This window comes from Notamacropus eugenii, chromosome 5 (assembly GCF_028372415.1).
Source record: "Notamacropus eugenii isolate mMacEug1 chromosome 5, mMacEug1.pri_v2, whole genome shotgun sequence".
NCBI classification, from domain to species: domain Eukaryota; kingdom Metazoa; phylum Chordata; class Mammalia; order Diprotodontia; family Macropodidae; genus Notamacropus; species Notamacropus eugenii.
Window position 1 is genome coordinate 104,515,476 of NC_092876.1, and position 12,806 is coordinate 104,528,281.

Sequence of the window (12,806 nt, forward strand, 5' to 3'; positions counted from 1 at the left end):
AGCTGAAAGGAACCTGAGAGATAATTGAGTACAGTTTTCTTGTAATACAAGTAGCAAACTTTAGCTGAACTTGCAGTAACCTCTGTGCTGTCCTGACAATAATTTTAGAGGGATAGAGCGTGTTTTGTTTGTTGGACGATGGCCAGAGAGTCAGGGGTGTAGGTAGTGTTTGCCATAGCACTGGACCTAGGAGTCCAAGAGACCTGGGCATTGGTTCCAGCTTTCTCACTGAGGTCTTGGCCAAGTGTCATCACTTTTTCCTCATATAGAAAGTGAGGGAACTGGACTTGGAATCTGACTGGATTTGGAGCTGAAGTACCTCTATTCGCGTTCTGACTCTGATGCTCTCTACTCCCTTTGAGACCTTGGGCACGTCAAGGATCTCACTCAGCCTTACTTTTCCTCATCTGCAGATGAGATGATCTGATTCCTTACAGCAGCTGTGATCCCAGGCTTATAGGTCATTTGAGATGAAGATACTAATGGGTCCCTTATGATTTGAAAAATTTGAATTTGTTGTAGTCTTTGTAATTAGATTAACTTTGCCAGCTTTAGAAACAGGTTGCTTTTTTTTCATACTAATGCTCAATTTAAATTTTTTTTTTTTTTTTTACTGTATCCATCCATACTTTGCTTATGTTCATGTCATTGAAGTATGCCAAGAAGACTGATGTTTCATTAATTACTTTGGGACCTACATTATGCCATATTCTTAGAAGTAATACATAATTTTATCTGGGTTTTGTTAAGGTAGGATCCAGGTTCAGATGATCATTTGGTTATTGCAAAGTATGTCTTAATCTTCACAATAGTTTGTCATTTGTTTTTATATTCATGCTTCTGAAGTCCTAAAATAGGCCATTTTGAAAAATATTTTTCTAATTGAAATATCATACTCTACCCACTTTTTAATTAGTGTTGTTGCTTTTCCCATACAGGTTTAAAAAGAGAATGCTAATAGAGCAATTGGAGGGCTTCTTGGAAGAAATTCATCGCAGATCCAATCAGATAAACCATATTAATAGCAATTAAAAAGAAACTAGAATGTGGCCACCTCTTTCCCTCCCTTCCCCCAAACACAAAGTAAAAATATGACTGAAGGAGAACACTGCTGTGATCTTTGCATTCGTTTTTGACAAGCACTGTTGGCTATTTGAAATACTAAAAGCAGCAAGTCTACAGATCCTGTTTCCATCATTTTACAGTGACCTTTCTTCATTTTGGTTTATTTTTGTAATGTGAAAAGTATCACTCAAGAACATTTTTATTTAACAAACTAAAACACAAAATATCCCATAGAAATTCTTGCTTGTCATTGACTCTTGCGTGTCAATTTCCCTCAGGTTCTATTTTCTTAATCCAACCTTCAAAATTGTCACCTCTGTTAAGGTTGAATTTTGCCAAAAAAGGAAAAAAAAGAAAAAAAGAAAAGAAAAAGACAAAAAAAGAAAAAAGTTACTTTGTAATTTTTTGGGGAAAAAGCACATACATTAAAAACAAGGTAATGTTTTGTATATACAGTTATTTTGGATATATTATTGTAAGTTGTACAAATGTATTTTGAAGAATATTTAAGAAAAGCACTTTTGTTATTCCATCAATAAATGCTCTATTTTAATCTTGTGTGTTTTAGGAAGTAGTCAAATTTAAAATAATCCTTTTAAGGAAAATTCTTGATCATAATTTTTAAGGCATCACCTTTTTAGTGTTAGAAATACTATACTCTTTGAAGTTTGTGTTTGTTAGAGTTCAACATAGTCTTATCAGAATCCTTGCTACATATTTACATAATCTGATTATTTCATTAGGATATTGATCTAAACATATTTCCATTATTACTCCATCTCCAGATTACAGGAAAAAGCTATACCTGCGACCCACAGGTGGACATATAGTTAGGACCAGAAAGATATAGCACTGAAAAGAATGTCTGAAGGACTTCAAGGAATAAGAAGCTTGGAACATTAATTACTAGCTCCTTTACTTCCCCTTTCCTCTGAGTTTGGCAACAACAATTAACTAAACTGAAGATCTTAGAAGCTGGGAAGCAGGTATTTGGGACACAGCACACATGAAATGTTGGTTCAGACATCTAAGCAAGCCTTTGAATTGAACACTGGAGGTTCCAGTTATTTATTAGACAAGAACATCAAAGATTGGTGTAATCAAGAAAGGGATCCTAGTCTTCCTACCAGCCTATTAAATACCAAGCTTGAGTGCTAGAGGAGTTGAGACCAATTTTAAGATTACTTTCCCATGTTTCAAGATCTTAATGACAAAGTGAAGAAGGGAACTTGGTTTTCTGGATCATAGTTTTGACTCATATCCTTGCTGAATTCAGTTCAACTCACATGAAGTTCTAGACTGCTAATAAGTATTAGAAGTCAGCAGCTGACGAAGGATTAGGCAAGGCTAGCTGGAAGTAGAGTATACTCGATTCCCAGGCTCTTAGCATGACTTTGTGTGCCCTGCTCTGGACTCAGTCTTATTACTTCTTCTCTACACTCAAGTTTGGTGACCACTAAAACTGGTCCGCTGCTAATGGCCCCCATATGTATTTAATAAACTGAAAGGAAAAAAGATGTTGACCAAAAAAAAATCAATGCAAGCAATTTTGGTAATTATTTTCAGGTTCATATAAGTCACATACCTTTACCCTAGAAGATTCAGGTGTAATAAAAGTACAGTTATAATTTTTTTGAGGAAAAAGCTCAGTGTACAGAAGGAAGTGAAGAAACTACCTTTGAGACCTATTATCCTAGGGGATTTGTAACTCTTCCAATACAGAGGACAGAACCTGTAAATAAAAATAAATACTTAATACAATGCTACTTTTTAATCTTTCTAGGCATTTAAAAACCCTTGATCTATACAAAATGCCTATCAGTAAAGTAGCATCTCATTCAGTAGGTTGAGAAGTTAGGCTCTTAAAATCCTATTGCAAAATGAATAGTTGACTTGCTATTTATGTCTCAGTTATAAATGCAGAATGTGAGGCAGATAGACTAAGTGAGGTTTTTTATTTAACAGTCCTTCTCGATAGGACTACACCTACTCGGAATACCTGGGAAACAGATTCACTTCATTTTGGTATTCAATAACTGATTATCAGAACTTTTTTTCTCATATATGAAACACATCAGTTCTGCTTTTGTATTATCTGTTGGAAGATCCGTGGGTCATCACACTCAAATCAGACTAGCTAGCTCCCCAAGACTGTCCCTAGCAAAAGGACCTCTCCTCTTTCCCATTCCCCTTCACCCTCCTTGTCATCCGCTTGTCCCTCCAGGTCATTGCACTCAGTGTGTTGTCCTGCTTCCAGTGCTTGTACAATGTCTCAATGCCTTTCTGTTGTGTCTCTCAGTGGTGTCAGGAGAGAGTTGAATAAATTCATTTATTCTGTGCTCTGTCTTACAAGGCTGAAGATATTCCTAAAGGGATATTTGCATTTTAACAAAGTGGAATCCTTTAAGCCAAAGGAATAGATTCTTAGTTGTGCAATTTTAATTGTTGGCAGATGGAACAGTAGAAAAGTAATCTTGGCCCCTCAAGTCAGTTTGTAAGACTAGCCCCAAAGATCTTACTGTTCTCTAGTTAAATTATCCCAGCTCCTTAGTCCTTTTTGTTATATTGCATTTGCCTTCATGTCCATTGTATTCTTTTGGAATTCAATTTTGACAGCCCTGATAAAAATGATCAGCTTAGTGTCCTTCTATCTAGAATGTTGTTGTTCTTGTTTAATTATTTTAACCTAGAACAGTGCAGCCAGGGCAAATTCTCTACCACCTTCATTGTCTCGTTCATGAGAACCTTTACCAATTTGAGGCACTAGCAAAGACCTTCATATTTAATGTTTGAGGCCATTGGTAGGGGTGAAGGGAGAGGGAATAAAAATTGAATCTAAAAGTGCTTCAGTATGTATTCATAGTTATTTGGGATTTTGAAATACCCATTTAAACTCTTGAGGGAAATTGTCTTTGATTAGACTTTACGTTTCACATGCCTAACTCCTGACTAAGGCAGTGATTCTGGCACTTCAGACACTTGAGGTAACAGTCTGTCCTCCAGATCTCAACATTTTGATGTCATTTTCCAAAGAGATTACATTCCTCCTGCAGGAACCTCTGGCTTTAAACATGCCCTGATAGCCAGCTATGCTCTGTCCTTGATAATTCTGATCAATTTCTGCCCTGTTCCATTTTGCTGTTTGAGAGAGACAGCCTAAAATTACTTTAGGTTCTTTGAGATAAACCATTTCTAGCAGAGGGTTTATTAAATGTCTGCCTATGAGGAGTTAATGATCTTTTCTTTACCTTCCACTTTACCACCCCACTCCAAAACTGTCAAAAGTCAAAATGCTGTAAGTATGTTAATGAATTTCCTCTTACAGACATTGTCTTCTACTGAAGGATTGACTTCATTATTTTATTAGAAAATAATCCTTTTGTTTTCAGTCTGAGGTACAATATACAGTTCTCAAAGAAAATGCTGTTGACAGAACTTCCTAGCTGATTTGTGTAGTAAACTTTTCCCTAAGTAAACCTAATTTTGTTTTTTTTTTTAGCTCTTAGATATTATCAATTTTCCTTTTTGATAAAAATCATGCCTAATGTTTAGTGTCCAGTTAAATCACCTTTGTCTGATTTATTAAAGTCTTATTCCATTTTGTTCCTTTTTACTTGCCAATGCCAGTCTTTGCTGAAAATACCTTTTCCTTCTTGGGATGTTAAAGATTGCCAAAGGAGGGAAAAAGCAAACAGTAAGCTATGCATGCAAAGAGAAACAAAACACTGTTCAATTTTGCCAAATCTGAGAGGTTCTACCTCTTATTTCTGACTTGCCAAGGCCTTATATTGTAAATTTTCCTGTGTAAACCTATGTGGTGCCCAAAAGTGCTTAGGGGAAAGAATATGTGTTTCCTGTGCAATTTCAATAAGAGTGTGGAAAAATGTAAGATGGGTGGTCCAGCTCTTTGGCTGAAAATCAGTATAGAAAATTCAGGAAAATAAAGAAATAATGATCTTAAATGCACCTCATAAAGTGCCTTCCTTGGGTTAATACTTTTCTTTTCATGATGTTAGGGGGTCCCCTTCAGTCAGTCAAGAATCGTTTTGGTGCACTCTAGTGGACTAAAAGTAGCCTCAGTTCCTAAGGTATTCAACTTAGTATTGGCACACAGCTGATGGACCATGCAAATTGTCTTAATGTGCTTTCATACTTTTTTCATTTTAAAAGTATAAGCTACAATCAGTATGCCATTAAACTATTTTGATCACACAAGTCATTCTAAGGGTTAGGGCCTACAATAATTTGTAAGCACAGACATTGAGCTAAAGTCAGGAGTCTGTAAATCAATGAAGGGAGCAGATGTTGAGGTTCCTTAGAATCACAATGACAGCACAGTCAAAGCCTCACAGTCTGACTAATTAAGAGGAGATGTCATCTAATTGTGTGACAGGTTAAATCTAACAATAAACTGTGAGCCCTTGTGAACCCTTGTTTAGATAGGAGAGCCCAGTCATTTGTGTGTGTAATTTGTCTCATGAATCTCATCAAAAAAATTATTGAAATACCTGTATTAGATTCTCTCAGGAAAAAGATGAATGGTCTGTCTGCCTTAAAAATTGGAGTCCTAGATCTTCTCAGTAACACTAGAGCTACAGAAAAGATGGAGGAAAGTAGAGGAATTAGTGTGATAATCTGCTGTTATGATTGTATTGGAACTAGACAGTAGATGATCTGATGGTCATCTGATGGTCATCAAGGGATTCCACTTGCTCAGTGTAGAAATCTTCACGATGTAATTCCTTAACAGGTCTAAGCCTCTATTGGAAATGTCCAATGAATGGAAACTCATTACCTCTCAAAGCATCCCAGGAGAAAGGCTGCATTTAAATTGAATAAATACAATACATCTTTGGCTTTTTAAAGATAAGACATCATGACATTAATTTCATGATGTTTACTACAAAAGTTGAAATTAACCTAATACCAGCCAGTAAGTCAGTATCAGGAATGAGAAGAGAGCTAAGGTCTCCTAATTCTAGTAATAGATTCCAAGTGGGAAATTCTTTATGCTGAAACTCCATTTCAGATGGGTTAGTGCACACTACTCTAAGGTGGTAATAATCATAAAGATTTTTTTAAATGATGGTCCTGTATCTTCCTAACTTCCTTTTCATTTTTGAAAACTCATTGCTGTTGTACTGAGTTGCATTGCAATTATCCCTGACAGCCAGCATTGACAGAGCTCTGAACGTAGACTACCACCTGATACTTCAAATGAAGATTAAAGTTCAAAAAAGGCATGACAGCCTGAACTTTGGTTTATTTAACAATAGTAGGTGTGACACTAGCAAATTCTCACTTTTTTAGACCATGTGCAAGTATACCTGTTGTCCCAGATGCCTTGGTGCCCTCCTCCAGAACTTCAATCCTGGCATTGTGGATTGCCTCAGAAACATAAAGGTCATCTTGGCCTACTTACAAAAAAAGACAAAGTTGTGGGTTACCTATTTGTGTTAAGGCTGTTTGGTATAAGGGTTTTAATATTTGAAAATGTATGAAACAATCCATTTGCAGTATCTGGTGTATACACATCTTGACTCTGCTGTGGGATTTCATGTAGAACTTGTTTTTTTGAAACGTGGTGTCAGTATTCAACAAATGTAGACTTACAGTTTGCTGAGGTTGAGATTTTATCTAATGAAGTAAAAGTACTAGACATTGACAAAATGGCTCTTGCATTTCCCCCAGCAGTAAGTAGATCCACTGCATGAAGCAATTTGTGTAATTTCAGTAAAAGATGTTTAATGAGCATGAATATAATTCAATTTAACACATTTATTAAGTACCAATTCTGTGCAACTGGGCAAGATTCTAGGAGAAGAAATGGTTGAGATTAGACATGGTCCCTTGTCATGGAACTTAATTTAACATAGAACATGATGCACACAGAAAGCTAATAAAGAATTCTAATAGCTCACATTTATATAACACTTTGAGATTTACCAAGGGCTTTTGTCACAACAGCCCCATAAGGTGAGTACCACATAAGTGTATTTAGAGAGGTGATAAAATGTTTTGTGAAGTTGAGGGAATCAACAAAGTTTTCATGGAGATAACATTTTTAAAGTTAAGCTTTCAGTGGATGGATAGCGATTGGATGGTATCATACCCTTGGCTTAATTGAATTCATTGTCAAAATAATTTCAAGAAAAACAAGGATCCATTGTTCTATGGCCTTTTGCTGAAAAGCTTTGAATATTAGTTAATGATATTGGTTTGTCCCTAAACTTTGAATATTTGTTCAGAATATTGTGAATCCTATGTAAGAGGAAAGCCAATGAGTTCGTAGGCCTCAATATAATCCAATCAGTTTACAGACATCAAATTAAAGATATACCTCAGAGTATGACTATATTATACAACAAAAATTAGAGCCTGTTATGTATAAGACATTATACTAAGGTCTAGCCATACAAAGACAAAGAATTTTAAAATTCCCTTGGGTCTGGTGGTGGTTATGACCTAGACTGAAGGTGGAATGTGATGGAAGCAGGGAAGAGAGCCCTCAGGAGCCATCAGGGAATACTTCATGGAGAAGGTAGTACCTAAGCTGACCTTGAGGTTGTGAAAAGGCATTTGTTGGGGGAGAGAGAAGTATATTTTGTGTTGTGAGATGCCTTGTGTGAACATCTAGTAAATTCAGTTTTGCAGGAAAATAGAATGCATGTAGGGGATGAAAAGGTAGATAACGGGTTACAATGGGTTTTAAATGTTAGGCAAGGAAATTTATTTCATCTTACAATTGGAAACCAATAAAATGGAGTTACATGATCAGACATGCATCAGGAAGATTGTTTTAGTGCTATGTGAAGTGCTGGAGAAGGGTTAGAGAGGAGTTTCTCGAATTTTCATGAAATTGCTCTTGATTCTACCTGCTTTACTGCTCTTTAATCTCTTTTGCTGGAATTTCATCTGTATCATGGCTGTTAACTGTGGATATCCCCCTAAGGCTCCATCCTGGGCCCTCTCCTCATTTCTCTCTATACTATCTCACTTAGTGATCTCATTAGCTCCCGTGTGTTTAATTATTGTTTCACTGCAGATGATTCCCAAACCACTCCTAGTCTGTCTCCTGAGCTCCAGCCTTGCATCACTAACATTACTGCACGTTGGAACTAGATGTCCTGTAGGCATCTGTGATTTGGTATCTAAAGCAGACTCATCTCTCCTCTGTTCAACCTTGGAAGCTTCACTATTGTTAAAGGCACCACCATTTTGCGTGCCGTCTTCGTGCTAGGTGTGTGCTATCTTGGACTATTCACAATTTTTATCTATCCTGTGTCCCCTTCCTTGGCTGTGTGAGTACATAACCACCCTTAATTCAGACATTTATCTTGTTTTTCCTAAACTTTAGCAATGAATGTTGTTCTCCCTGCCCAAAGTCTCTTCCTACTCCAATCCGTAATCCACATAGCTGATAAAATGGTTTTCCTAAAATATGGATCTATTCAGGAAACTCCAGCAGTTTCCTATTACCTTTAGGATATGATACAGAGCTCTTTGTTTAGCATTTTAAGCTCTCCACAACCTGGCCCCTTTCTACCTTTCCACTTAACTCCCATATTATATTCCACATGTACACTCTTAATAGCTCTTCACATATCACATATGTTACCTCCTTTGTGCATTTGCCCTGGCTGTCCTTGATGAATGAATGTCTCTTACCTTTCCCTCCTTTAAGATTCAACTCAAATGCTACCTTCAACAGAGTTTTCTTAACATCAAGCCCTCTCCCCTGCCCCGACTTACAGAGAGCCATTTTCTCTCTATGTTACTTTACATGTACTCTGTGTATCTTGCATTTACCTAATTATTTACAAGTCTCTTAAACTATCAAGGAAGTATGAAAAACAGGACAGGCGTGGAAGGATTTAAGGTCAAAGGACAGTCTTGTTGGAAATTTATTCATAGTTACTGATACTCATAAGAGAATGGGTTGTTTGTGGGGGTTTTTAGGGAGTGCAGTAAACAGACTGTTTGTAGAGCTATATATTACATGTTAATTTTAGCAATATAATGTTGGGCTAAATGTTGAAACAAGTAGCAAGCCATCTCCTCTATTCTGAAGGGTCATTTTTAGTCTGACAAAGCCCATAAAGTACAAAACTGGAATGGGATGAATTCTAAACCACAACAACCTAGTCAGGAGAGGAGGAGTAGCTCAGTACAGTCATTTTTAGTCCAATAGCTATGTCATTTCAAGTCTCTTGGGAGACTAGGAACTTAAGTATGAGTTTGGATTTAACATAAAGCAGACCTGAATACCATGTTGATCTCATATCTACCAGATCTGATGTACCAGAAGTATCCCAGGAAAAGACTTTTACCTTTGGGAATGTGCTGAAATGGAAATACCTGAGGGTAGAATCAAAGTTTCTCCACCCTCACCTCACCCAGCAGAATTGGCTGTTTTGAGGGTTGTTTTTTTTTTTTTTAACAGTTCATAGATAGAATGAAATAATATTCCTAATGATTTAGTTAAGCAGTTGTCCGTAGACTTGAAGGTACTTTGAGGAATTTCAAATGTCATACAATATTAGGAAACCACTAAAATGTAATTTTTAGTTAACCCAATCCATGCTATTAAAGAGAAACTGACTAAGATAAGATAAACCAGGATAATCCCAAACTATTTGGCTTTAGTTTGCATTGGAATAATAGATTTTGAGTTGCTAAGGCACTAATGTCCCAATCCAGTCACTTTGTTTTACAGATGCAGAAACTGAGGATCAGTGAAGTGACTTGCCTAAAGTCACACTAATACTGTATCACGTTCAGAATCTGAACCCATTATTTAGTTTGGGGAAAGAGAGCAGTTTGACTTCTTTAGTTAGGCTTTTCTTTGGCTAATATTTAAATTGCTTATGTATTCCTTCTGCATGGCAGGAGGAGGTACAGAAGTAGAGTGAACAATAGAATGATAACCTAGAATTTAAAATATATTCCATATAATCTGTGTAGTAGATAGATAGATATTTGAGAGATGACTAATCTCCTATAAGGAGTGTAACAACTATTTTATAGCACCAAGAAAATTACTTCAGAACTTGGAGTATTTGATGAGAAATGGAATATTAATAGGCTAAAAATTAGAGTACCATCTTTTTAAATCAGTCCTAGCCAGGTAATGCAAGAGTACAGATTAAGGAAATTACCATAGAAATTGAGATGTAAATGATAATACATCCAACGGAACCCTTCATTTCCTTTCATGAGTAGTGTCAAACTCAGAAACAAGGTCACATCATGACTTGAAAAAACCACAAATAATGATGCATGATATTTTCCATGTATTTTGTTAAACATTTCCCAATTACATTTTAATCTTGTTCACATAGTGCTTGGGAATTTTGTAGGTGACTTGTTTGTGGTTGTGGGCCTTGAGTTTGACACCTGTATCTTATAATGGCTCCCTGCAGTCATTCTTCCAATTTTATCCCCATTGTTAAGAGATATCCAGCTCCCAAATAGCTTGTTCCCATTTGTATCTGAGTGATCTTTTAACTTTCCCTTAAACTGAATATTCTGTGACTTATTCTACCAGTAGTCCCTTTACCATGTAGAACTTTGGGGGGGGGGGGGGGGGGGAAGGGATGAAATTTCCATAGGCTAATAATAAGCAACCTGAGCATAATCCAACTCAAGAGTTGGGAGAGAACTGAGACCATCTGATTACTTCTGAACGAAAGCTCACTTTCCCACTGTCCAGTCAGGATAAACTCATTATGTTCCTGGGCAGTTACATGGAGTCTAATTGTTAGGGAGTTTTTCCTTACAGCAAACCTAATTTCTTTTTGCAATTTCCACCCACTATTCCTAGCTCTGTCCACTTGGGCCAGTTGGAGCAGAAGTAGACTTATTCCGCTTGAAAGCTCTTACTATGTTTGACAGTCACATTCTCTTTGAAGCCTTCTCTCCTCTAGGCTAAATATTCTTATTTACTCCAAACAATCCTCATTTGGCATGAACTAGGTGGTACGGTACATAGAGTACTGGGCCTTGGAGTCAGGAAGACCTGAGTTCAAATGTGGTATCAGACATTTACTGACTCTATGACCCAGGGCAAGTCACTTAAACCTTTTTGCCTCAGTTTCCTCATCTGTAAAATGAGCTGGAGAAGAAAGTGGTAAACCATTCCAAGAAAAAAAATAAACCACCACTTTGCCAAGAAAACCCTATATGGTGAAGAGTCGGACACAACTGGACAACAGCAGACTCTGTTCACCATTCTCATCACATTAATTCACTTGGTTATTATTGCCCTTCCGAATACATGGAGCCCATTACTGAGTTCAATACCTCCAGAAGTGGTCTAAACCAAGACACAGAAAAGCAGTACTATGACTCATACTTTACCTCTTAATACAACATAAAATTATATTAAGGTTTTATTTTTGGCTGCCATATCAGACTGACTGAGACTGAGCTTACAGTCCATTAAAATCATGTTTTCTTTCAAATGAACAACTATGCTTTCTTCACTTGTACTTGTGAAGTTGATTTTGGGTGGGAGGGGGGCAAGGCCATTGGGGTTAAGTGACTCGCCCAGGGTCACACAGCTAGTAAGTGTGTCTGAGGCCGGATTTGAACCAGGACCTCCTTACTCCATCCACTGTGTCATCTAACTGCCCCGGAGTTGATTTTTTAAAACTAATATAAGACTTTATCCCAAATTACAATTTACTTGATTTGGCTGAAGGTTCTAGCATGTCAGGATCTTTTTGAATCCTTGCTCTTTCATTGTAACTATCCCACCCTTGTGTGTCATCTGAAAATTTGATGAACATTGCTACATATCTCTATACAAGTCTAAACAACATGGACCCAAGCATACTCCTGTGGAGCTACCCTTCCAAGCTGATACCAAACTGTTAATGATTAACTTTTTGATCCAGTTACTCAAACCAGTTCCAAATCTACCTAATTGTACAATCATGTAATTCACATCTCTTCATGACTTCAGCGTGAAAAGTTTTATCCAATGCTTTGCTAAAAGAAGTCATCTGTCTCTATAGCATTCCCCAAGTCTTCCAAGATAAAAATCCTATCAAAAGAGGAAATAAGGTTAGTCTTACATAATGTGTTCTTGATAAAGCCATACTAGCTTCCTTTTCTAGATTTCCTTAACCATCTCTTTAGTACTGTGTTCTAGAATTTTCCCCAGAAATCAAATCAAGCTCACAGGACTATAATTTGTAATATTTTTTGAAAACTAGGAAAGCGTATACCTTTTTCCCATCTTGTGCAGGCACATTTCATGTTCTCCATGATCTTTCAGATATCACTTATAATGATGCAACCATCACATGTACTAGTTCTTTTAATATTCTAGGAAGTAATTCATCTGGAACAGTTCCAGAATGCTTCAGGAGTAGTAAGTACTCTATGGGGGCAGCCATGTGGTACAGTGGATAGAGCACTGTGCCTGGAGTTAGGAGGATCAGACACTAGCCATGTGACCCCTAGCAAGTCACTTCACCCTGTTTGCCTCAGTTTCCTCATCTGTAAAATGAGCTGGAGAAGATAATGGCAAACCACTCCAGTATCTTTGCCAAGAAAATCCCAAATGGAGTCATGAAAAATCAGATACGATTGAAATGCCTGGTACTCTATTACTATAGCATTTTTTAGAAAGTAAAATAAGCATATAATTCAGAATGACTCCAGCCAGATATGGTCTATTAGGCTGGATCACTGTCTTTTTCTTTGACCATGTTTATGCCAACTCAGGAAACACA

General features: G+C 37.0%; 2 protein-coding genes across 4 annotated transcripts in view; one reads left to right on the plus strand and one right to left on the minus strand.

The window, feature by feature from the left end:
* Nucleotides 1-1,618, plus strand: part of INTS6 (integrator complex subunit 6) — an 85,334-nt gene extending 83,716 nt beyond the window's left edge. For all 3 annotated transcript variants that reach the window (XM_072610485.1, XM_072610486.1, XM_072610487.1), the window contains one exon: nt 939-1,618. In XM_072610485.1, coding sequence (XP_072466586.1) covers nt 939-1,032 — 94 coding nt within the window. In that variant the 3' untranslated portion in view covers nt 1,033-1,618. The remainder of the gene's footprint in view (nt 1-938) is intronic.
* Nucleotides 1,619-4,851: 3,233 nt separating this feature from the next.
* The window catches only part of SERPINE3 (serpin family E member 3), a 36,596-nt gene continuing 28,641 nt past the window's right edge, over nt 4,852-12,806 (minus strand). Inside the window, exons 6-7 of the mRNA XM_072610488.1 lie at nt 6,393-6,479; nt 4,852-5,657 (exon numbers count right to left, since the gene is read on the minus strand). Coding sequence (XP_072466589.1) covers nt 5,440-5,657; nt 6,393-6,479 — 305 coding nt within the window. The 3' untranslated portion in view covers nt 4,852-5,439. The remainder of the gene's footprint in view (nt 5,658-6,392; nt 6,480-12,806) is intronic.